The sequence below is a fragment of the Lygodium microphyllum genome, chromosome 8, assembly GCF_053477565.2.
Source record: "Lygodium microphyllum isolate KBCC chromosome 8, Lygodium_microphyllum_v1.1.10, whole genome shotgun sequence".
NCBI classification, from domain to species: Eukaryota; Viridiplantae; Streptophyta; class Polypodiopsida; order Schizaeales; family Lygodiaceae; genus Lygodium; species Lygodium microphyllum.
Window position 1 is genome coordinate 65,302,765 of NC_141142.1, and position 24,812 is coordinate 65,327,576.

Here is a 24,812-nt window from a genome sequence, read left to right on the forward strand (position 1 = left end):
ACTGCCGCCGAAGTGTGAGCCTCTGAGTCTACAAACGCAAGCGTGATGACTAATGCCAACTATTGGGAGTGACACTGGAGGTGAAGGAGTCAAAAGCTGTAAAAGTAAATGTAGTAGCCTCTGAATGTTGATGCCTAATGGAGGAGAAGGTCACCAGCAATAAAGGACATCCTAGATGCAGCAAACGCAAGTGGGTGAAGCCTCCTGACTGCCAAATGCAGGGTGCAAGGGCTGGTAATTTGTCACCGAATGAAGGAAGGGGCAAAAACTGACAAACACAAGGTCCATAGCCTTTGGAGGTGATGATGTCAGCAACGGATGTGACTGCAGGTGATCAGGACTGTCCACAGGCTGCAAACACAAATCAAGGGACTATGTAGATGACGCCAAGTGAATGCAATGATTATACAAAGCTTTACGAATGGAAAATGTTGAAATCGTTCCCTGTTTTATTTGGTTTGATGTCTTGCTTATAAGCACTTTCTACTCAGCCATTTTTTGGATTCTAAACACCATTGGGTGGGTCACCTTCTACTGGCATAGACCAGTCAAAAAGGTATGACCAAGCAATCAAGAATTCCGCCTCCTTGGGAAGACTTGTCAATAGATGCCCTCATGTACGGTTCTGTATAGTGACACTGGAACTAGCTTCTAAGGGATATAAGAGTGGGGAATTTCCCATAGGCTAACACCCAAGTGGAAGAAGATTTCGTCAAGCTAGGAATGCTGACACCAAGCTAAGATAAGTTGTCGCCAAGGTGAAGAAGCTAACGCCAACAGGATGGGCTCCAAACACAAACGCGATGCAAAAAGTGACAAGGCACCTGAAGAAATGATGGAAGGAGATAGGAGAAATAAGAGTCTCAGAAGAAGTGTGGTGAGTGGTAAAGAATGAAAGAGAGGTGCCGAATATATAGGCAAGAACAGTCTCGAGTCTCATCCATTGAAGTCTCTCGAATGGCACTTCGACACGCTCGAAAGACCCTAGAAAGCCTTTTTGGGGCTGGAAACTAAAACCAAAAATGCTCAACATGCAGCATCCAACATCTACATCTGGGCTATCTAGGAGATTGTCTGCATCAACCATCCATCATCAAGCCTATGTTTGCAAATTCAAAGACTCCTCACCCTCCGATAGCAGTCTCCCTGCTCCAAGTGATACCTCATCATCCCTATGTTTGCAAAATCAAAGGCTTCTTCGACAAGGAGTCTAGCTTCTAATCCCAAGGAACGCAAATAAACCAAGGACCTTATGGTCCATCAAGGCCTGGGAAATCCATGTTCAAATCAATAGATGTCCTCCTCCCACATTTAGACTACCGCACTAAGCACTTAATGGGTAGCACCCTTTGACTCCCAAAAGCAATCGGCTAGGACTTCCTTTGCTCAATCACCAGATCTTCTTCACTGCAAGAAGTGATAAAAACTCAAACTCTCCCTTGGATTGCTGAAATGCAGCCTTCTCCACACTTCTTCTACCAAAATCTTCACAAAATCAAGTCCGCAAGCCTCCTACCCATTGTGCACATGATCGTGTGATCGCACTCTTGGACTCTTGACCCGTAGAATGTAGGCCACCACATCCATACACTCGGATGGTGTGGCCTAGTGGTGTGGGATGCCAACTCTTCAAATGTGGTCGTAACCCAATTTGTTGCTAGCTCCCAAGCTTGTGGACATTTCAACAACTTACAAGACCTAACATTTTAATCAGAGTAGAGACTAGGATAGTTCACTAAACTTCCTATCTCGGTCGTTCCTCTTTGGTTGGGCTTCACACTTTGGACCAGCATAGAGGCTTCTTCTCCAAGGCCAAATCACAACCTACCTTCAGGCTTCTATGGAGACTCTTCATCTTAAAGGTTTTCAATTGGGCATGTGTTAGAGACATTGTTATCTGGTCATCCCTTGGATAGGCAACCACATTAGCAATGCCACATCAGCAATGCCACATCAGATTGCCACATCAACAATAGCTGTCGGACAAGCAATCGGCCAGTTCTGGTGTAGTTGCCAAATTTAGCAAGTCGACTACTATTTTTGCTGCCTATTTTTTCTACTATAAATAGCAGATTTCCAACACACTTTGGCATTCATTCTGATTGCGAATTCGGGCTCAATTTGGGGCAAAGATCATGCCAGCTGCTGCAGACTTCAAGGTGTACAGCACGGTGACATCATCGAGGTGGAGAAACTCAAACACAAGAACCGAGCCTGTGTACATATCTGTATTCCTTACTCGGCATTCTTCATACAAGTCTATGTTCATACGAACCGCGCTTGTGTATATATCTGTATTCCTTACTCAGCATTCTTCATACAAATCTATGTTCTTCTATCTCTCTCTCTCTCTCTCTCTCTCTCTCTCTCTCTCTCTCTCTTCTCCATGTTCACTATGTCTCTCAATCTCCGTCGTTCGCTCTCAATCTCCGTCGTTCGCTTCTATACCACTACACTCTAATATGGTATCAGAGCGGCATAAAGATTGATTGATCGTGGGCAGACCTGAGGAGTTTTCAAGCGCAACACAAGGCTGCATTTTCAGCATTTGAGGGCAAGTGGAAGGGCTGCACATCGAAACAAGGCTGAGGCCAGCATGGGCGCGCGAGAAAGGAGCGAAGTTGCTGATTCTACTATGGGTTTTTGCTGTATAGGAAGGAGCAAGGCTGCATTTTGAGACTTCAATTACAGACTTTACCTTCTCATTGCCTCCAGTGGGTGAAGAAGGTGCGAGATGAGCGGAGAAGAGCCCTAGAAGGCTACACTTTCACAATCAAAAGGGGCTGTTTTTTCATTTTCGCACACATTTCAGATGAAGATGTCTTCTGAGGCAGATATGGAGTTTCCAACGATTATGGATCGGAAGGTACCAGCTCTACCAGCTCTTTCATCAGATCAAAAGCTCGACGGTGAGAACTACCACATCTAGCATGTTATGATGCTTGCCATCTTGGAGTCCTATGATTTGGCAAAGCTTGTTACAAAGGCCATTGACCGTCCTACATTGAGAAACGAATCCAAACTTTCCACAAGAGATCGTGAGGAGTTGGCCAAGGTCTAGGCACATTGGGACAAACTAAATGCCTGCATCCGCTCTTTTCTCTTCCTTTCATATACTCCAACCGTAGTTGTCCATATTGAACACTTGATGGTGGCTAGGAACATATGGCTGGAGCTCAATCAGATGTATAACCGAATGACTATTATGAAATAGGTATCTTTGGCGATGCAAATGAGGATGTTGAATCCTTCCAAGTCATCTTCTATGTGGGAGCATGTGAACAAGCTACAGCAACTTCAAATGCAAGTTTAATATGCATGGAAGGTGATCACATCCGAAGACATAGCAATAACTCTTCTATCACAATTACCGCCTAGGTTTGGTGCTTTTTACTCTGCCTTGATTGCTTTAGGGTGAGAGTCAACTCTTCGGTGGAAGGACTTGATTCCTATGGTCTTGGACCAAGAGGAACAATTTAAAGGACAGAATGCTTCCAAGTCGGAGACATCGACAAGTCACTCCTCTCAGAAGAAGGAGAAGGACAACAAGAAGAAGGACGACAAACCAAAGGACAAAGAGAAGGAGACTACTTGTCACATCTCTGGCACGACAAGTCTCTGAAAGGAGGATTGCCTCGACAAGGATAAGAAGGACACCAAGAAGAAGAAGGCTTCAAAAGATATCTGCGCGATGGCCACTCCCTCATCAACTGCTTTCCTCCATTTGGAGGTGGTTTAGGCATCATCCCCCAAGGCTTTTGATACTGCGTTGACGGCCCAACACCCCAATGAATGGATTGTTGACAGTGGTGCCTCACGGCACATGACCCCTTCTTCTACAAGTGTTGCCCATTTGCAACCTTTGCATAGGCAGATTCTCATAGGAGATAGCTCTTATGTTTCCATACAAGATAGGGGTTATATGCAGCTAATTCTTGATGGACGAGGTGGTACTCATACTACGGAGGTGCTTTATGTGCCAGGTTTGGGTTACCATTTGCTTTCCATGCATAAGATTTGTACTCTTGGCCTGTTAGTTGAGTTTGATGCAGATTCTTTCTGTATTCTTGAGTGTGGGTCAAGAAAGGTTCTTTCTACAGGTTACGAGGAGAATGGGGTCTACAAGTTGAAGTCTCCTTCTGCCTTGACTTCTATTCTTCTTACTTCACAGACATAGTCCGAGCTATGGCATGCTTGGTTTGGCCACCTGAATTATGACTATCTTCGGCAGGCGTCTAAGGGGCAGCTTGTGTCACGAGGATGTGAGATTTTTGCGATGCTCTAATCTTGCAAATAACATTTGATTAAGAATCAAATGTGCAAGGTTATTTAACACATGTGATGCATATAGCACTTATTTCATGGTAACAAGCCAAGGACCCCGAAGATGCAGTGGGTGCCAAAGGCAAAAGTTGTAATAAGTTATACCTAATAGATACTAGGTGGTACCTGTTGTTAGATTTTGGCCTAGACCAATTTATTGGCCACTAATGTCAATGGTAACATTAGAGACTAGGCATTAATTAAGTAATTAATGTCAGTCTACAATAACTTCTCAAGGGTACTTGAAAGAAAAGGGGAGATCACGTCGCGTCGTGTCATGCGGGGGGGGGGGGGGGGGGGGCATGTTGTGGTGTGTGTTGAGGGGGGGAAGGGAGGGGGGGGGGGGCCAAATTTTGGAGGTGGGGGGGAGGGCGCGTCGCGACCTAGCCAATTTAATTATTGACTAGTGAAATTAATTTTTTAAGCACTATAATAACTATTAAATATTTTTCACAATTAATATTCTGAAAATTAATTAATAAGCTGGATACTGCTGGAAAATGGGATTGGAAGACTGCCACTTGGCAAAACTTGCCCATGCAGGTGGAAAAAACGTTTTCAGGAACTGGTGGAGTCTATTCCAACCATTGTGAAAGAGAATGAGGCTGTTAGAAAGCAAGAAGAGACTCCTAATGTGATCTACAACCACTAGGGATCAATCCTACAGCATATGACAGTAGTTTGGAGCCCTACAAGAGCAAGTGATAGTAGCCCAAGCTTCTTCTAGCGCAAATGACAACATATAGGAGGGGGCAACATTCTTTCTGGTGGTCCTAAGCTATAGGTGATAGGTTTCATGGCTATTTGAGTAGAGCAACAGCAGTTTTTCAATGTTTCTCGCAATGGAAGTCTGAAATTTCTCTCTCTACAACATTTTCTCTCATCCCCCAATCATTTCTCAAGTTATCGCAACATTTTTCAGTATTTTGAACCATCAAAGAAAGAGATTTCAATCAATCTCTGCTGCAAACCCAATTTACAACAATAATTAGGATTTTGACAACTACCTCAAGATGCATGCTCAAAATTGAGGGCCTAAGACTTGAATTCCAACAACTGAAATTGAGAAATTTCACGGAGATTCAAGAGGCCAACCAACCAATATCAAATTTGGGACTGAATTTATCCTTCAAGAAGCAAAGTGAAGGCCAATCCCTAAGCAAACCAAGGGGCAATTTGGTTTGGAGGCTTGCTAGTCAGTTTTGACAGCAAGAGACACTTGGATTGGCATAGGAGATCAGAGGATATCGGTTGTACTCTTTTCATTTGCAATATAAGATAAAGAAATATCACAAGCAGTGCTAAGCTAAAAATGCATTAGCTTTACTTAAACATCCCCAAAATATGCTTAATTAATGAAGAAACCTTGTTTATTTGTCAAACTTTACCACTTGGTCAAACTTGATGAGACATGTCCTTGACTCCCACAACCTATGGAATCTTGTGCAAGGGTTGGAACCCCAACCCGATCCCGCACTTGTCCCATTCGAGGTTGTCTGCTCATGGAAGGCTAGAAATGCCTCCGCTATTGTCAAGTTGATACAGGACTTATTGTCAAGTTTCATTCTCAGCTTCAGCATTTTGACTTAGCGTCTGAGCGATGGGCACACTTGACTGACCGCTATGCAGCTCGGGATAGGACCCGTTGTATCAATCTTGACCATGAGCTCCAGCTTTTCAAAATCACTGATCAGAATGACTTGAAAGTTGATTGAGTATCGGCATCTTCTCGCTGAATTCTCCACCACGGGGACTCCCAAGTCCTCTGACAATCAAGTCACATTGTTCCTAAATAAACTCCCTAGTAAATACTTTCATTTTGTGAAAGGTATAGTTTCAAAGTCTACCATGCCTACATTCTATGAATTTGAGTGTCAGTTGTTGCGTTACACACGGTTGTTCGATCAGTTTCATATGAATTCCTCTTCATAGGGGGCTCTTGTTACTCACTCTCAGAAAGGGCAACAAGGAAAGGGAAAACAAAACCAAACCTCCACTCAAAATCAAAATCAAAATCAAAAGTAAAATCAAGCCGGGGAATCACAAGGAACATCCCAATCTCTCCAACCTAGGTGGCAGAATGTACCTAAAAAGAATAGGTATTGTCAACATTGTCAAAAGACTCTAGCCATTTTCACGAGGCACAGCACCAAAACCTAAGTCACAAACCCCCGCTCCTCAGTCGGGCAACCCCTAGCAAGGGAGGCAAGATGATGGCAAGGGGCAGTTTAAAGATCAGACTCATACTACCACCGCTCAACCATCTCAATCGACAACGTTCTCAACTCCAAAGGGCTTGTTTGACTGGTCTGTAGAGACCCACATCATCTCCATACAGACATCAGATATGAGTCTCGTCCACATCTGTGAGTTGTCTCCTAATGAGCTTACCGCAAAGGCCCACTCGTCACAGCCGAGCACTTCAGCTCCTGTTTGGATTGTGGACAATGGAGCTACACATCATATGACTCCTATAGCGGACATTTTCCATTCCCAACCCCCTGCAACCAGGCGGGTCCGCGTAGGAAACAACTCCTCGATCAAGATTCAGGCTCAAGATTGCATCATTTTTGCCACTGATAAGGGTCCAGATTTGGCTCCGTTGAACAATGTATATCATGTCCCTCAGCTTGGAGTGAACTTGTTATCTGTTCAGCAGCTTTGCCGGTTGGGGCGAGCAATCTTCTTTACAGTGACCATAATCGAGGTCCTTGACTCTCATACTAGTTTAGTGATTCCTCGCAGTGAGGCACAACCTAATGGCTTATACCACATGACACATTTTCTAACCGAGCCAACAGCTGAGGGCTTCGTGTTCCATAGCTTCCAGACCTTAGCCACATCTCGGGAGCCTACGAACAATAAGCACCTTTGGCATTTTCGCTTAGGGCATCTTGGTTGTGACTCTCTTTATGAGTTGTCACACTGTGAGCTAGTTGAGGGCCTTCCACACCTGAAGCTAGCTCAAGATGTCTGTAAAGCATGTTAGCTCGAGAAGCAGCACCGTACCCCATTCCCTCAACAAACCTCACATCGTGCTAAGACGCCTCTTAGATTGATTCATGTTGATCTTTGTGGGCCGACCTCCATTGCCACCTTGAACAGTGTGCTGTACTTTTTTTTTTTGTGGATGATCATTTCAGATACATATGGGTGTACTTTCTCAAGCATAAGTCAGATGCTTTCACATAATTTTCTACTTGGTTACTACTAGTTCATAACCAAACTGGTCGTCGTGTCGGTTGCATGAGGAGTGATAGTGGTGGTGAGTTCATCTCCCACGAGTTTTCCGAGTTTCTACAGAAGCATGGCATCTCACGCCGACTCACCTCTACCAACTTCCCTTCTCAGAATGGAGTCATAGAAAGTAGGAACCGAACAATCATGAAAATGGCACACTCTACGCTGTTTGCAACAGAGCTCCTTGAGTGCCTTTGGGTCGCGGCTGTTAACACTTCGGTGTACATCCTCAACCGGTGCTCGACTGCAGCTCTTCCTCAGAAGACCCCGTATGAGACATTTTTGGTCTCTCGGCTTGTTATTTCCCACTTCAGAGTCTTCGGGTGTCGTGTGTACACGCACACACCTAATGACAAGATAGGGAAGCTCATTCCCTAAGCTAATCTTCTTATTTTGTGGGATATTCCTCTGAAGCGAAAGCCTATCATTTGTTTGATCCTTGGACAAACAAGGTGATCGTTAGGCGGGATGTCATCTTTAACGAGAGGAATATCGTACAGTCCTCTGCATTGGATTCTGATCTGATTTCTTCTTCCATATCATCAGAGATCGTGCCTACTGAGCTTGGTCTACTTCCCGCTCCTAACATTTCCGTAGATTCTTTCACTCCTAGGCCCCCTCCACGAGACCTGTTACCAGCAAACCATGCGGGATTCAGGGATCCTACCACCGGATTTCACTCCGGAGAGACCTAGAAGATTTGCTCGGCTTGCTCCTCAGGCATCATTTGTGTCATCGTTTATAGCTGATTATATAGCGCATTTTGAGCCGGATACATGGCAAGAGGCTCTTCAGCACCCTCAATGGCGAGAGGCCATGGAGAAGGAGCTAGAGAGTATTGACCAAAATGAGACTTGGATATTGGTGGATCGTCCGAGCCATAAGAAAGGCATCGGGACAAAGTGGATTTTTAGGACCAAGCTAAAAACTGATGGGACTTTAGACAAGTACAAGGCTTGCCTTGTCGTGCAAGGGTTTCGACAAAAGCATGGCATTGATTATGAAGAGAACTTCGCCCCTACTGTGCGGTTGACTTCCTTTCGATTTCTACTTACGCTAGCTGCTCACTACGGTTGGCCGATACATCAGATGGATGTTAAGAGTACCTTCTTAAACAGTTTCTTGGAGGAGGAAGTCTATGTGGAGCAGCCACCGAGCTTTCCTTCAGGGAACCCTAGAGATAAGGTATTCCGCTTGCATAAAGCTCTTTATGGGTTGAAGCAAGCGCCACGGTCTTGGTTCCATAAATGGATGACTTCTTACAGACTCACGGATGTCATTCTACCCCTTATGACCCGAACTTATATGTTCGATCTACTACAGAGGGGGTTAACTATATCCTACTATATGTTGATGACTTACTCATCGCACGCTCAGATTCTGCTACCATAGCGGAAATCAAGGCTAAGCTTAAAGCTACATTTGAGATGACAGACCTTGGTTTGTTGTTCTATTTCTTGAAAATGGAGGTAGTTCGTTCTGGGGGCTGTATTTTTGTGTCACAACAGAAGTTCGCACTTCAGCTCGTGGACCAATACACTCCGGATCAGACGCGGCCACTAGCCACGCCTCTGGATCCCGTTGTCCACTTGTCGAAGGATACCCTAGGACAGCCCTTCGATGAACATACCTATCGTTCTGTCGTAGGAAAGCCTCTTTGGTTAATTACACTAGGCAAATTTTAGCTTACTCAGTTAGTATACTCGGTCAGTGTTTCCAAGCACCTAGGATGTCACATTGGATTGCATGTCTTCGTGTGTTGCGTTATTTGCGGTCTACTTATTCTTATGGCCTGACATATGGTTCTGGTTTATGTTTGCAAGGGTACACTGATTCTGATTGGGCAGGAGATCCTGACACTCCGTGTTCCCACGGCGGCTACCTCTTTACCTTGGGCACAGCTCACATTTCTTGATCCAGCCATAAGTAGGAGTCAGTGACAACTTCCATGGCCGAGGCTGAGTACCAAGCTCTCTTCGATGGCACCACCGAGGCCATCTAACTAAGGAGTTTGCTGGCGGCGCTTCACTTTCCAAGTGACTCTCCCACAGTTTTCTACTGCAACAACCAGAGTGTCATTGCCCTTGCGGGCAATCCGATCATCACACCACAAACACGGCATGTGGGAGTCCACTTCCACTTTTCCAAAGAGCAAGTTGAGCTAGGCACTATTCATCTAGAGTTTGTGCCATCATCAAATAATTTTACAGATATCTTGACCAAAGCGGTCAACTGGCCGGTTCTTCAATACCTACTACCCAGGATCAGCTTGGGTACACCCTCCCCTACTTCAGCTTGACGGGGAGAGGGTGCTTCCCTCTTGCTTTCCCTTCCCGCTTTCCCTTCCCGTTTGAGAGGAGGCAGCTTCTACTCTTAATAATGGCAATAACGATGCTTACAATTTTTTTTAGACCTTACTTTCATTTAGTCTTTTCTATTGTATTATGGACATTTGTAACTTCATCCATGCTGTCAAAATGACATGATTGTAAAAGGGCACTTGGACAAGTGAACAATTCCCCTGCAAGGGCATTGTCCAAGTGGCACCGTTGCATAGCATATTACATGAGCATGATATCTTGCGTCTCCCTTTGCATTACCCCATGCATTGACATTCTCTTCATGTAAACATGCATCTGTGCGCATTTATCCCTTTTCGGTCTTTTGGAGTAGTCGACTCTAGGATCCACCATATTCGTGGCATTGCACATAGCAGTCTCCCAGGCAGTCTTTCCCAGCTTGCTTGCTTGCTTTGCTTGTCTTGCTTGCTTGACATATTTGCTATACACACACCTTAGCCATTTTCTTCGTCACTGACACCCAGTATTGGTAGGGATAGTATGCTTGTCTTGTGAAGGACTTGGATCTAACGATCCCTTATCGCTCTCCCGTTTGGGACACAAATACTCAATAGGACGAAAACCGATTTGAAACCCTCACTTAATGCTTAATCTATCAAACCTAAAAATCTCTCAAACAAAAAAAAACAAAAACAAAAAAAAATCCATAGCTTGTTCCATCCGCCTTTGTAGGACTTGGTAGGCCACTGGGCAACCGATATGCACCCTTTGTCCAATGCCCTGTCCTCTCTGGGGTGATCACTTGGGCTCCCTTGGTAAGATAATCATCGCCTCTGTAGTCTTAGTAGGCCACCGGGCAGTCGACGCGCACCCTTTGTCCGATGCTCTAGCTGCTTTGAGGTGGGACTCGTTCCATCCACCTTTGTAGGGCTTGGTAGGCCACTCGGCAGCCGACGTGCACCCTTTGGGCAGTCGACACGCACCCTTTGTCCGATGCTCTGGCTGCTTTGGGGTGGGACGTCTTGGGGTAAAAGATAAACAAAGAAAGGGCTTGGTTGGCCTCTATTCTCATGGCACCATTGTTGGGCCTAAGAGGGGGTGTTGAGCTAAAAATGCATTAGCTTTACTTAAACAACCCCAAAACATGCTTAATTAATTAAGAAACCTTGTTTATTTAAAAGAAACGTGATCCTAGAGAGTTTCTGTGTCCCACATGCACAAACCCTTTTGGGAGGGCCCAAACTTTCTATAAATAGGTTTGTTACCCTCCATTCAGCCCTAATCTCGTTTTTGCAGATTTAAGATGTTTTAGCTTATTGCCCACAATCCGTTTGCGGAGGACATCTCAGCTGAAGCTGTTCATTGCTGTCTACATTAGTTGGCGCCTGATTTCTAGCCCTCTTCTCGCAGTTTGGAGCTGATCCCAGCTAGGCGATTGTCATTCCTGCACAAACATGCTACTATACTGCCTACCACGTCATCTGCAGCCTGCATTTGGCAGTTTTCTCTCTCCTCCAGTTGTTGCCAGCTCCTGCAGGCTGTCGCCAGGCTGTTTTGCCTGTGTTTGGTAGTTTTCTCTCTCTTACAGGCTGTTCTACCTTCATTTTTAGTCTTTATCTCTCTTATAGGCTGTCCTGCCTGCGTTTTTAGACTCTCTCACCTACTGCTTGCGTTTTTAGTCATTTTCTCTCCTCACTACTGTCTGCATCAAATCTAGCTTCTCACTCCTGCGTTTGCTGGTGTTCGACATTCGGAGGCTTCATTGCTACGATTCGGGATCCATTCAAAGTACGACACACTCTCCAACTCATTACCCCTGCCTTGATCCTTAAGATACAAGAGTTCGAGGTTCAGTATATTCATTCACCGCATGTTGTATTTGCTACATGAGCATCGTATATTCAATAATCATATCACTTCATTTATTCACTGTGTTCATTGTCTCTGAGTTACTCTAAACCTAACTTTGTTCTTTTATCAATTTGCGCTTTGTCGTATGGTTTCTATTTATGTTTCAATGTTAGGGTATTTCTTCACAAGGGGCACCAATTTTGGGGCCAATAGGCTGTCCAATATCCAAGATTAAAGTGATAAAGTGTGCATTTTCCATTTATGTGAATTTTATGCTTGCTGTAATTAGTGCTAAATCAGGTTATTTACCACCCTATCCGAGGAGGAAGGTTAGTTTCAGCTTGTCCAAGGTTTGCCAGACATAGTGGTGAGCCAACAGCCTTGTATATCCTGCATTCTTAAAAAACAACATCGTGATACCATTCTCGGCAAGGCTTTAAGCAGAATTCATCACCCTTGGAGCTTGTTTTACAGATCTTTGTGGATCTATGCAAATTGAGTCCCTTAAAGGGAGTTTATATTTCATGCTTATTATTGACGATTTTAGTAGGATAACATGGGCATACTTTTTAATGCCGAAGTCGAAGGCCTTTTTCAACTTCAAGGATCGGTTGCTCTTCGAGGAGAACCGATCAGGTTGGAAGTTGAAGACCTTGTAGTAACAAGGAAGGAGAGTTTATTTTTTACCAGCTTGCTAGATTTTGTGTAAATTATGGTATTCACCAGGATTTTGCCAACACAAACACACCTCAAGAGAATGGCATATTGGAGCGGAAGAGCAGGAGTATAATCAAGATGGCTCGCACCATGATGGAGCATCATCAAACACCTCCGTGTTGAGGCTGTGGCTATTGTTGTCCACATCCTCAATCAATTACTTACTTCAGCCGTGGTTGGTATGACCCCTTATGCAGCTTATTTTGGAGCCAAGCCAGATGTTTCTTATTACAAGATCTTTGGATATGATGCTTATGTTCATATCCCAAAGACTCAAAGGGACAAGTTTGAAGTAGCTTCGAAAAGACAGGTGTTTGTGGACTATAGCTCACAATCTCAAGGCTACCACTTGTATGATCCCGTTAAGCGAGATGTCTACACAAGTCATGATGTGCGATATGTAGAGGTTCCAACTTCAAAGGGGGGTAAGCAGCACCTTGTACTTGGAGATCCAAGAGATAGTTGGATACTAGAGATTGTTCCTTTGGAGCCACTACCTCTTGGAAATGCTTCTTCACAAGAAGTGAATTCTTTTTTGCTACCTACCACCCCACATGAGCCCTTGCCAATGGATGTTCCAAAGACTTTAGCAGATGGAGAGCAACAAGTAGCGATCTGACCTCCTCCTCGTTGGTCATGTGACACACTCTGTGAGACAGGGATTGAGGGGGTCCCTGAGGAGTGGTAGCAACAGGATGGCCCAAGGCGTTCTTGGAGAAACCAAGCCCATTCCATCGATCTTGTTTGTTCTAACTATTGTTTGATGACATATTTTATGCAAGATAGAGAGTCCACCTTTGTGAAGGAGACTTTGAAGTCAGCATTGGAAGGAGGCTATGGAGCAGGAGTTGGATGCTATTGAGCAAAATGACACTTGGGATCTTGTGCTTCGACTCGTTCATAGGAAGATGATTGAAGTTAAATGGGTCTTTGAGACCAAATATCACAGTGATGGTACTTTGGATAAGCACACGGCATGGCTCATTGCCAAGGTTTTCACACTGCGGCCCGAGGTAGATTTCCATGATACCTTCACACCTACAACTCAGATGGCTATCATTAGAGCAATTCTTGCCTTAGCCAACCATAGGAGAAGGCCAGTTTATCAACTTGATGTGAACTCTACCTTCCTTGATGATGATTTGAAGGAGGAAATCTATGTCAAGCAGCCTCCTAGCTTTTCCTCATCAAATGGACAAGTATATAGGTTGAAGAAGACCCTCTATGACCTCAAACAGGCTTCCCAAACTTGGAACAAGAAGATAGACTCATTCCTCCAACACAGATTGCAATACCGATGCTCCACGGGCGACAATAACTCTATGTCCACATTTCAGAGGAGGCACATGCCTTGTTTGTGCTCTATGTGGATGATTTGATTTTGACAGGTGATCATGTACAAATGATCAAGACAACCAAGGCAGCACTTCACGAGCAGTTCGAGATGACAAACATGGGACTTCATTTCTTCTTAGGGCATGAGATCTATTAGACTCCGCTTGGGATCTTCATCTCTCAATAGCGGTATGTGCAAGAGCTCTTGACTATGTTTGAGATGGGGATGCAAGTCTCTATCAACTCCTATGGATCCGAATTGGAAGGCCACAACCCATGTTGATTCTTCTTTATCAAATGCTACCGTCACAAGCAACTTATTGGGTCCCTGATTTGGCTTCTCAATACTTCTCTTGATTCGTGTTATGTTGTGGGTTTGTTGGCCGGTTCATGACTGAATCTAAAAAAGGTCATTGGCAGGCCGCTTTGAGGATTTTGTGGTTCCTAAGAGGGACCCCCGATCTAGGGCTCTTGTATCCGGCAAGTACAAATGGTTCAAATCTTGCACTTGATTCAAATTGGGCTTGCAATGTGGACCACGGGCGGTCCATGACAAGTTATTGCTTTATCTTAGGTGCAAGTGTTGTTTCATAAGGAGCAGTAAGAAGCACCCACAGTTGCCTTATCTTCGACTAAGGCAGAGTATCGAGCGGCGTCTGTTGAGCTAATACATGCTTTACAACTTATTAGCATTTTTAAACAACCCCAAAACACGCTTACTTAATGAAAAACACAAATTTGGTGCGTGGTTTGAGAGAGTTTCAATGGTCCCCCAAAACCCTAATGTTTTGGGACACCCTTCAACATCTATAAATAGACAAGCTACCCACCATTCCGCCTCATCCCTTTGTGCAGGTTTCTCATTCTACCGTGCAGATTTCAGCCATCGATCACCTACCATCTGCTATCTAGCCATCACCAACTACAGCCCATCGCTATCCGGCCCTAGGCGGCTTCAACCATCACCTTGCTGTTTGGAGATCTCCGTCTCCTGCATCATCATAGCACTTGATCAGCCTGCATTTTCAGCATCTGGTGCCAAGTGACGAGCTGCTACCATCTCTCCCACCAGGCGATTGGTATAGTACTTGTGTTTTTGTTGTCCAATAGGTCATCTACATCAACAAACACCTCTTCTGTTATCACCTCAGTTCCCTGAGACTCTAGTGATCAGCATTTGGTATTTCCCGCACTCCAACACTCCGGCTCATGGTTACGGCACTTGGGATCCATCTTTGGTGGACGTCACTCTCTGACACTACATTGCTTTGCCTTTGGGCATTCTATACACTCTTACATTCATTTACAGCATTCATTCACTTCAAAGTTTCTTCTCTCTTTATTTGTGTCTGTGTTTAAGTTTTGAGTTTTTGTATTTTGCATTTAGGATTTGAGTTTCATTTGTCTCTGTCAAAGTCTTTGTGTTTCAATCTTGGCCATACATGTTGTGTTTCCTCAGTGCAAACCCTAGTATACCTTCACATGATATCAGAGGTAGTGCTCTTCTAAAGAGTATCTTGCAATGATTGTGGAGACTAGTCTTTGTGCAAGACTCACATGTGACTAGATTCTGACTCATAATGTCTCAAGCACCTTCTTCTTCGGACCCTATGACGCCCATCATGCTTCTCTATCGTTGAAGGCTCTTAGAAGGCATTATGGTCTTGAGGAGGAGGTAGACACACCTTCACCTTTACCATCTTCTTCTTCTTGTTTTGGTCATCTGATAAATGAAGAGTCTAAGGAGTACTTGTGCATCACCTATAGTTCGGTTTACACTCCTTCAACAAGTGCTACTACTCTATCTAGACTGATCAATGATACTAGCCATCTCTCTGATCTTCAAGGGACCACGACATTCGGCGTGTTTGGCGATCCATCTCCGTTATCTCAACCACACCTATGTCAAGTTCGTATAACCCTTTTGAGTCGTATGAGTCAAAACCCTCTCTTGTTTCTTCTTTTGGTGTGCAGGAGTTGGATGATTTTCAATATGTTAACTTCAATAGAGAAGACTCTTGAAGCAGATACCCTTCATCAAGTATGTCTCTACAATCTGTTTCATTTGAGCAAGTAAACCACACTTCTCAACTCCCTTCCATCCCATCACTATCTTCTCCACATTCTGACCTACTCATATCTTCATTCCAAAATCTTGGATTACATTCCACTTCTGCTCAAAGCACACTAGGGGTTGGATCTTCCATCTCAGCTCCTAGAACTTTCCCATTTACCATCCCACAATCTACTTACCCTCCATTCTCTCCACCTCTTAGTGCATCATTAGGGAAAACGCCACTCTTTAATACTCTACTTTCCACCTACCCCACTTTACCACATCCTTCCACTCTAGGATGACTATGATAGACATCCCCCTCACTACCCTCGAACACTCACAACCTCCCCACATGATCTTTCGAACGCAAGGATATCCATCCTTTGATTATGGACTATTGTCACACATCCGATGGATCATTCCTACGCAAGGATTTCCATCCACTACTCCTTGTGTCCCTATCCCTCCACCTTGGGCTCCACACGTGGTTACCATGCTCATATCCAGTCCGCCCTTGCCCACATTTGGATCCGCTATGCACACTTCTCGTATGCATAGTGGGCACTCTGGGATTACTTCCCATGTGTACTCCACTCCATCTCCCTATCCACCCTATCCCCATTACATACATTCTCCATCTCTTAGCACTACCACTTCTATTGCAACAAACAAGAATGCCTTCACGAACAAGACTCATTTTAACGGATCAAATTTCACCACTTGATCGAACTTCATGCAACAAGTGCTCAAATCTCAAGGACTTTGAGACCTCGTCATTGGTACTGAGCCTATACTAGCCCCTCAATTAGCCCATCCTAATCGAGGACCGGACCCTTGATTAGCTCACCCTAATCGCATCCATCAATAGAGAGCCCACAATGCCACAGTTAATGCAGAGGTTGCTTCCTAAGTTCCACTCTCAATTATAGCATTTTTCCCTCGCATCTGAGTATTGGAGACATCTCATTGACTATTATGAAGCTCAAGATTGCACTCGACATCTCAATCTTGATTTTAAGCTTCAAGAGTTTTCCATTAAGGAAGGGGATGATCTGAAAGTGAAGTTGGCCAAGTATCAGTGTTTACTATCCGAGTTTGCCACTACTAGCTCTCTGAAGTCAAATGACGATCAGGTCACGTTCTTCTTGAACAAGTTGTCTGACAAATACTTCCATTTTATCTAGCACATTATCTTCCTAACTAGATTGCCGACCTTCTACAAGTTTGAGTATTAGTTTTTGCGTTATGCGAGACTATATGATCAAGTCCACGAGAAATCCTCCACACATATCCATTCAAAGGCACAAGGGTTGGTTGCCTCTTCTTTAGGAGGGGAAACCAACAATGGCAAGAAATCACAAGATGCAAAGGCAAGCCAAAACAAGGGTGACACCACTTTCTCCGACGGACACAGAAACACGATCTCTTTGGCAACAAATTCCTAAGAAAAATAGATTTTGCACATACTAACAAGTCAGGCCATGTGGATGAGGAGTCTCGTACCAAGACCCAAGGTCTTCCACCTAGAAACCACAATAGACTATTGCAAATAGCCTATCCAGTGGGGCTACGTTTCCCACTATTGCATCATCTCCTCAATCTGCCCCAACAGCTACTCGATATGTGGCACGCAAACAACCTCAGCAGCCTATCTCCTTCGCTACTCCTGAAGGATTGGTTGATTGATCTGCTAGTAACTCGCCTATTGCACTTTACACATCCATTTCTAGGACATCCACTGCACTTTGTAGGACCACTTCCCCACCTCGCCATATGCAATAGTGGCCACACACAGTCTTTTTCTTTTTAGACTTTTGTTGCATACTTACATACTCATTGCATTGCACTTAGCTTTGCTTTCTTTTATTTTCAACTTTGTTTTTGGAGCATCTCACTACTCACCTCTGTGCTTGCAGATTTTTTTCTCTTGCAGGGTTTTGTATTTCAATGTCAAGCTAACATACAAGCTTGCACCAATCCTTCCTGAGCTAGAGAAAGAATATGCATGCCATTCCTCTCATGGTTCCATCTACTTGGAGTTTTGCTCTTCTATCAGCATGGAGGCTTCTCCTTCCGCGGCGGATCGTGCAACATCTCTCTTAAGGCTATCATGGCGATGACTTCAATCCTTGCTCTTCCAGTAGGGATGCTTTATTATCTTCATCCACATGGTTCTCGGCACCACATGAGGACCAACATCCTTAGGCTCCTCTTTCTTCTTCGACATCAACACCCAGGTTGAGAGGGAGTTCCTATCCTTCTTCGTATTCTACAGGTTTCGACACTTGTCTTCGACATCGGCCTTGCTCCCTGTTGTACCTTCCCCTATGCATTGCATGATTTCATCATCTTTGTACTAGGGAGCTTGGGCAAGTGAAACAATTTCTCCATGAGGAACACTATCCAAGTGGCACCTGCTGCATGAGCATTCTTCAACATGTAGCATCCTATGCATCCCATTGCACAAAGCACCACTAAACAAAAACTAAGTTGTTTCCATCGATGGATTACACCACCATCCTTCTTCACACGATACTTCTTCACCTTCTCAAGTATAGTAACTCAACAGCAAAGTTTTGCCAACACCCTACTTGAAGTAGCAAAATAAAGTGAAGGAGATTCAGTTGAAAATCTTAAAAGAAGTTGCAACTCACCAAGAGAGCACTCAAATAGAGCTTAGAAATGAGTATATCCCAACCAAAGAAAATGATAATAAATAATAATTGTGTGCTATGGTTAAGGGAAGATGGGCTCTCCACAAAAGATCTGAGAATAGTAGGCATCCTAGTAGCTAGTGAGCTAATTCCAACCACTAAAGAACCATTGCCCTCACCCCCATTGTTTGAAGTAGAAAAGTAGGATCCAACGGATGGTACAGCAATGCCATAAGAGCCAAAACACATTGACAAACCTACTCCCTAGGAAGTAATGATATATGCCAAGCACAAAAGAAAGGAAAGAGTGGAAAGAATCAAGAGAAAATTTGCACCATCCACAGGCGAGAAACCAATGATATTAGTTGAAACAGTGAGATAACTGCACTAGAATAGTGGAAGTCCCAAGATTCACCTATGCAATCTACCTTTTACTTTCCAAAGGGACTCAGATTTACATTACAACAGCCATCAAAATGGAGAATACCATGATGGACACTAGGAGAACTTGGCCACAGTTAGCTTCACCATCAAACCACAGAACATGGATGTACACATGGTTAGAGCAATTGACCCATGTGTGATAGATAGATAGATTGCTAGTGAGTCCATTCAGGCAACAATCAGCTCATACGTGCCCCTATCACATGGTTGGACAATGATCATGGAGATTATGTTCAGTCCCCCCTTTGCAATCAAAATTGGGAGTCCTCTAATTATAGGCTACACATTGTGTTTACAAAGAATCAGTATACAATCTATTGGAAAGGTTACCAGCGTGTTTACCTAATGCATGTATGAGACACTACAACTAATATAGCACAAAAAAAATTATTATGGTTGAGAAACTTGATTGCTCAGCAAAATCACCAATTGTTTAGTATGATTAACAGGACCCCTACAACTTGTTGCTAGAAGAACTTTTAATTTCATTTGTGCAACTAGGCCTACAATAGTGATGCTAATTGTGCCAATTGTAATACGAGTCTTTCTAATCTAACAAGTCTAAGTAGTTGCAAACGCCAAGCCAATAAAGTTCAGAATTACCTTAAGGCTTTCAACTACACCAGGAATGACCTCATGCTCCAGCCCTGAGTACTCACCCTCCGTGTTCTCCCTTATGACAACAATGTCAACATTGTCATGCCTTGTTTGCAGACCTGGCAGGTTGAAGCAATGCACCAAGGAAGCGAAAAGATCAAGCTCCTTCCGCAGCTGCACGTTCAAAGAGCTAACACCTCCGCCTACAGGAGTAGCCAATCCTCCTTTTAAGCAAACCTTGTTCTTCCTGATGGAATCGAGGACTTCTGCAGGCACTTTGTCCATCTTGCCGCTGACTTCGTAGGTCTCAAAGTAAAGCGGTGCATGCATAGCCTTCATTACATCTACCACTGCACCTGTGACTAACGGGCCAATGCCATCACCAGGAATCAAGGTAACTGCACGGGGTGCCCCATCGCCTGGTCTAGGCATGTAGGTGATGGACCTACTTTGAAAAGCTGAGAGTATTCTACGGGCATTGTCGTACACGAAGGCGTTTGTCCTTCCGGCATCGTTCGACGCGATCACGGGATCCGGGTAAGAAAGAGTGGTTAGAATCTGATTGCAACGGCGAGAGACGAGCCTTCGAAAAGCCATGGAAACTGGAAGCAGATTTGCTTGTGGCTACAGCGGGTGAAAGCCGGGTGGATGCGTTGGACGCAGAGGGGGATAGCTCTTGTGGAAGCGACGAAGAATCGCACCGCCGCAGCGATGGCTGTGACTAGAGGCGACAGCTGCGCGAAACATGAGAGTAAGGCCCGCTCTCGACGAGCACACGATGCGCCATTCCCGTCAGTTACAGGTACAGCAGAAAGGAAATAGGGGCCAGTTCGGACCCTTCTCGCCAATTGTCCACAGTCAATTTCACACGCGACCGGTAAGTTTTAAAACCGTTGCGGCAAGCACTAAACCGCCCACGTGAAAATGTGAAAGAGGACGTCTAGTGGCCTCCCAACGAAGATCCTCCGGACTTTGTAACAAACTCAAGAGGCTATTAGGTGTGCTTCAACAATACTCAACGGCCCATTTCACAATGTATTTATTTAAAGGAGCCTTTGGGAAGAAGAAATATAGTCTTGCATTGAGTGGAAGCTCTCTCTCTCTCTCTCTCTCTCACACACACCTAAAATTGGTGGAGGCAAGGGCTTTGTCGCCACAATCTTGACACCTTCCTTCAGTCCTTGTCTACTCATAGCCCTCAACTCTGAGTTCTATTGTTCAACTGCTTTGATTGTACATGACTCCACAATGCTACCGACCAACCCGCAGGCAAGATTCATTCATCTTGTTCTTGCTCAACAACATGTATTAGCGTTCTGCAAGCACTTCGCGTATATAGAACGCTAGGCCACTTCAAGGCAGCGAAGAAGCGGCAAGCGAAGTGTACTTCACTCAACAATCCATTTCTCATCATCTCTCTCTCTCTCTCTCTCTCTCTCTCTCTCTCTTCTATTTTAGTTTATTTTTTATTCTCTCTTGGTTCTCTCTTTTTTCTCTCCCTGCTTTTCTTCTCTCTCTCTCTCTCTCTCTCCTTTTATTCTCCCCCCTCTTTCCTCTCTTTTCCTTTTCTCTCCCTCTCCTCTTTTTTCTTTTTTTCTCTCTTTATTCTCTTTTTAAATTTTTTCCTCTCTCTCTCTCTATTTTTATTCTCTCTCTCTTTTTAAATTTTATTTTTTCTCTCTCTATAATTCTCTTTACATGTTCTCTCTCTGTGTCCCCTTTTCATATTCTCCCCCTTCTCCTAATTTTCATTTTTTTCTTCTCTCCCTCTCTCCCTTTTAAATTTTATATTTCTCTTATATTCTTCTCACTCTTTTAAATTTTATCTTCTCTCGCTCTCTCTCTTCCCCCTCTCTCCTTCTCTCTCTCTTCCTCTCTCTCTTTCAAAAACTATTTAAATTTTAAATCTCTTTTTCCCCATGTATTTTCCTCTTTCTTCTTCTTATTTTTCTTCTCTCTTTCTCTCCCCTCTCCTCTCCTTTCCTTCTCTTTCCTCTTTTTTTCTTCTCTCTTTAATTTTTTTTTCTTTTCTCTTTCTTTTAAATTTTATCTTTTCTCTCTCTATAATTCTCTCTGTGTTCAAATTCTCTCTCTTCTTCTTCTTATTCTCTCTCTCTCTCTCTCTCTCTCTCTCTCTCTCTCTCTCTCTCTCTCTCTCCTTATTTTAATTAAAAAGAAAGTTTAACTTTTCTCTTTTTGTTGAGATATTGAGCTCCACTCGTGATATGTCAGGGTGACCATTGTGCATTTATGTCACCGACTTGTTAGTTGCAGATGCGGTTGGTACACCGCCCATGAATAATAGCTAGATGATAGCTATCCTTATCTACTCTAGTTCGTGGCTCAGTTAGTATGCCACCTTAGTTAGTTGAGTTTGGTTTGAGATCCATATATAGGGTTCTTCTATTTCTATGTACTAGAGTTCTTTTTTGCTTACACAACTAAGAAGAGGAAAACTGTTTTCAGCCTCCATCTTTGTGTGTATTCCCCCATTGTGCAAGAAAGAAAGCTACAAGTGAGACTCCTTCCTTCTCTCCCACAATCTTAGCATGGTATTAGAGCCTTGTTCGTGGTAAGGAGCTCAAGAAAGCAAACCAAGTTCGCGGTGTTCTGGTAAGAGGACCAGTGTTGCTTTCATTTTTCTATTTTGGGAGCAAGTCTCTGCAGGTAGCGCAGCCGGAAAGTGCAAGAGTGCATCGTCTCAGATTGAGACGCCCTTTGCGGTGTAGCAAGAGGGCAGTATATGCTGCGGGGAGGGCCTTAGCCCTTGGTTGCTTTGTTTTTTTTATTTGAGGCGTCTGATTCTCTTTCACAGATTGTCACTGAAAAGCTTGACAAGAACAACTTCCAAGCATGGAAGTTTAGAATGACGAATTTCCTTATGGGAAAAGGATATTGGGAATTCGTTGCAGGAAATGAAGAAGAACCAGTTCTTCCTGATGTTCCCAATCAACAGCAAATGCAGGCATTTAAAAGATGGCATGAGAGAGCCAGAAAAGTTATGTACTGGCTGTCTATCAGTATTTCAGACTCTATGATTGTGCATATTCAAGATGCAAGTACGCCAAAGGAGGCATGGGATACTTTGTCAAAAATGTATAGCACAAATACGCAAGCTAGAAAAATGCAGCTCAAGCAAGAGTTGCACAATGTGCAAAGAGAAAGTATGAGCATCAATGACTACCACATGAAGGTGAAGAAGATTGCAGATGCACTTGCTTCCATTGGGTCACCAGTGGAAGATGATGATTTAGTTTCTATGACCTTGAATGGTCTAGGAAAGGATTATGCACAGTTCCGAACATTGATTTCCGTCCGTGAAAGATTTCTTGATTTAGAGGAGTTGATTGCTCTTCTAATTTCTAAGGAGCATAGAAATGGTGGTGCATCTTCTTCAGGAGGAACTTCAAAAGAAGTTGTCTTCTACTCAAATGCTGGAAGAGGTAGAGGTAGAGGAGGCCAATCTGGAGGCCATGGTAGAAATCAGAAAATGCAGCAAACTCAAGAAACCTAGTCCTATGGAGGAGGACGTGGTAACTCTAGAGGCAGGGGGAGCCAAAGAGGTCGTGGTGGATGGCAAAGAGGCCAAAATGCAAACAGTAATGTTGAATACTACTACTATGGTAAAATGGGTCATATGGCTAAAGACTGCTATAAAAAGCAGAATGACATCATGAATGAAAAATTGCAACAAGGGAATTATGCATCTACTAGTAGACAGGGTGATGACAGAAATGAGCATTTGTTTATGGTGCAGCACATGACCAATTCTGTGACAAGTGTAGAAGAAAGCAACGATATGTGGTATGTTAACTCAGGTGCATCAAACCACATGATAGGTCATGCAAAACGGATGCAGGATGCAAGAAAAATGAAAAAACCAGGATTTGTGGAGACTGGTGATGATATTGCACATCCTACACCAAGAACCTGGTTTCTGTTGGTCAAATGGTTGAGCAGGGCTTGTAGGTCAGATTTAATTCTCATGGATGCTTTGTTGAGGATATGAAAAATAAAGGTCGCTTGATAGCAAAAGGAAATAAGAAATGCAGAATGTTTACATTGGAAGCAGACATGCCTGAATTGAGTATAGCAATGTTTGCACATGGGACCGGTGTAGTTGCAGATATTGATATCTGGCATAAACGCATTGGTCATGTTAATGTACAGTGACTTAAATCAATGCAAGCCCAAAATATTGTTGCAGGATTGCCTAAATTCAAGGTTGCAAAAATGCATAAGATATGTGAAGCCTGTCAATTTGGAAAACAAGAAAGGAAATCATTTCCTAGACATGTTCAAGAGAGTAAGAAGCCATTGGAATTAATCCACTCTAATGTGTGGACTACTAAAGCTTCATCTATTGAATGCTATCATTATTTTGTTACTTTTATTGATGACTATAGCAGAAAAGTTTGGGTGTATTTTATAAAAAAGAAAAGTGAAGTTTTTGGGCATTTCAAAACTCTTAAAGCTATGGTTGAAAAAGAAACAGGCCTGCAAATAAAATGCCTAAGGTCAGATGGAGGGGGAGAGTACCTCTCAAATGAGTTTGCAAGGTTCTTGTTGCAAGAGCATGGCATAAAGCAACAATATTCATGTAGTCATACCCCACAGCAAAATGGAATTGCAGAAAGAAAAAACAGGCATATTGGAGAGGTATGTCGTGCCATGCTCAATGAAAAAGACCTGCCAGATTTTTACTGGGCTAAGGCAATTGCTACATCAGTCTACATAATGAAGAGGACTCCCACTGCAACAATACATGGCATAACTCCAGAGGAGAGGTATACTGGTAGGAAACCAGAAATTTCTCGTTTGAAATTTTTTGGTTGCATTGCCTATGTTCATGTGCCAGATGAGTTGAGATCCAAGTTGGATCCAAAAGCTGAGAAGTGCATCTTTATTGGTTACTCTCTGCAGCAAAAAGGGTATAGATGCTATAACCCTTCTACTCGTAAGTTTACAGTGAGTAGAGATGTTGTTTTTGATGAGATGAGTAGTTGGTATAAACTAGTAAATGTGATTGATAATGTAGATGCACAAAATGGTAATGCTGCATAGAATTCACAGCAGCAATCACAAGATATTAGTGGACCTGGAACATCCTCTAGTAGTGGTTCACATTCTTTGCCATGGACATGCAGATTGAGATCAGGAGGATCTTCTCAAAGCAATGCAGATAGTGGTATGCAGGTATCACAAAAAGGAAAATAGAAGGTAGATCAGCCCATGTTTGATGTGAATGCAGGTCACTCTTATGTGGATGGTGAATCCAGTGGCTCAGAACAGAGC

The 24,812-nt window shown here is 43.6% G+C and overlaps 2 protein-coding genes across 2 annotated transcripts in view; one reads left to right on the forward strand and one right to left on the reverse strand.

Annotated features, from left to right (window-relative positions):
- LOC148032399 (isocitrate dehydrogenase [NAD] regulatory subunit 1, mitochondrial-like) overlaps positions 1-20,381 on the reverse strand; it is a 33,060-nt gene extending 12,679 nt beyond the window's left edge. Inside the window, exon 1 of the mRNA XM_087683050.1 lies at positions 19,524-20,381. Within this exon, the coding sequence (XP_087539176.1) occupies positions 19,524-20,114 (591 nt within the window). The 5' untranslated portion in view covers positions 20,115-20,381. The remainder of the gene's footprint in view (positions 1-19,523) is intronic.
- The window catches only part of LOC148032400 (amino acid transporter AVT3C-like), a 106,262-nt gene continuing 101,678 nt past the window's right edge, over positions 20,229-24,812 (forward strand). The window contains 1 exon segment of the mRNA XM_087683923.1: positions 20,229-20,308. Coding sequence (XP_087540049.1) covers positions 20,229-20,308 — 80 coding nt within the window.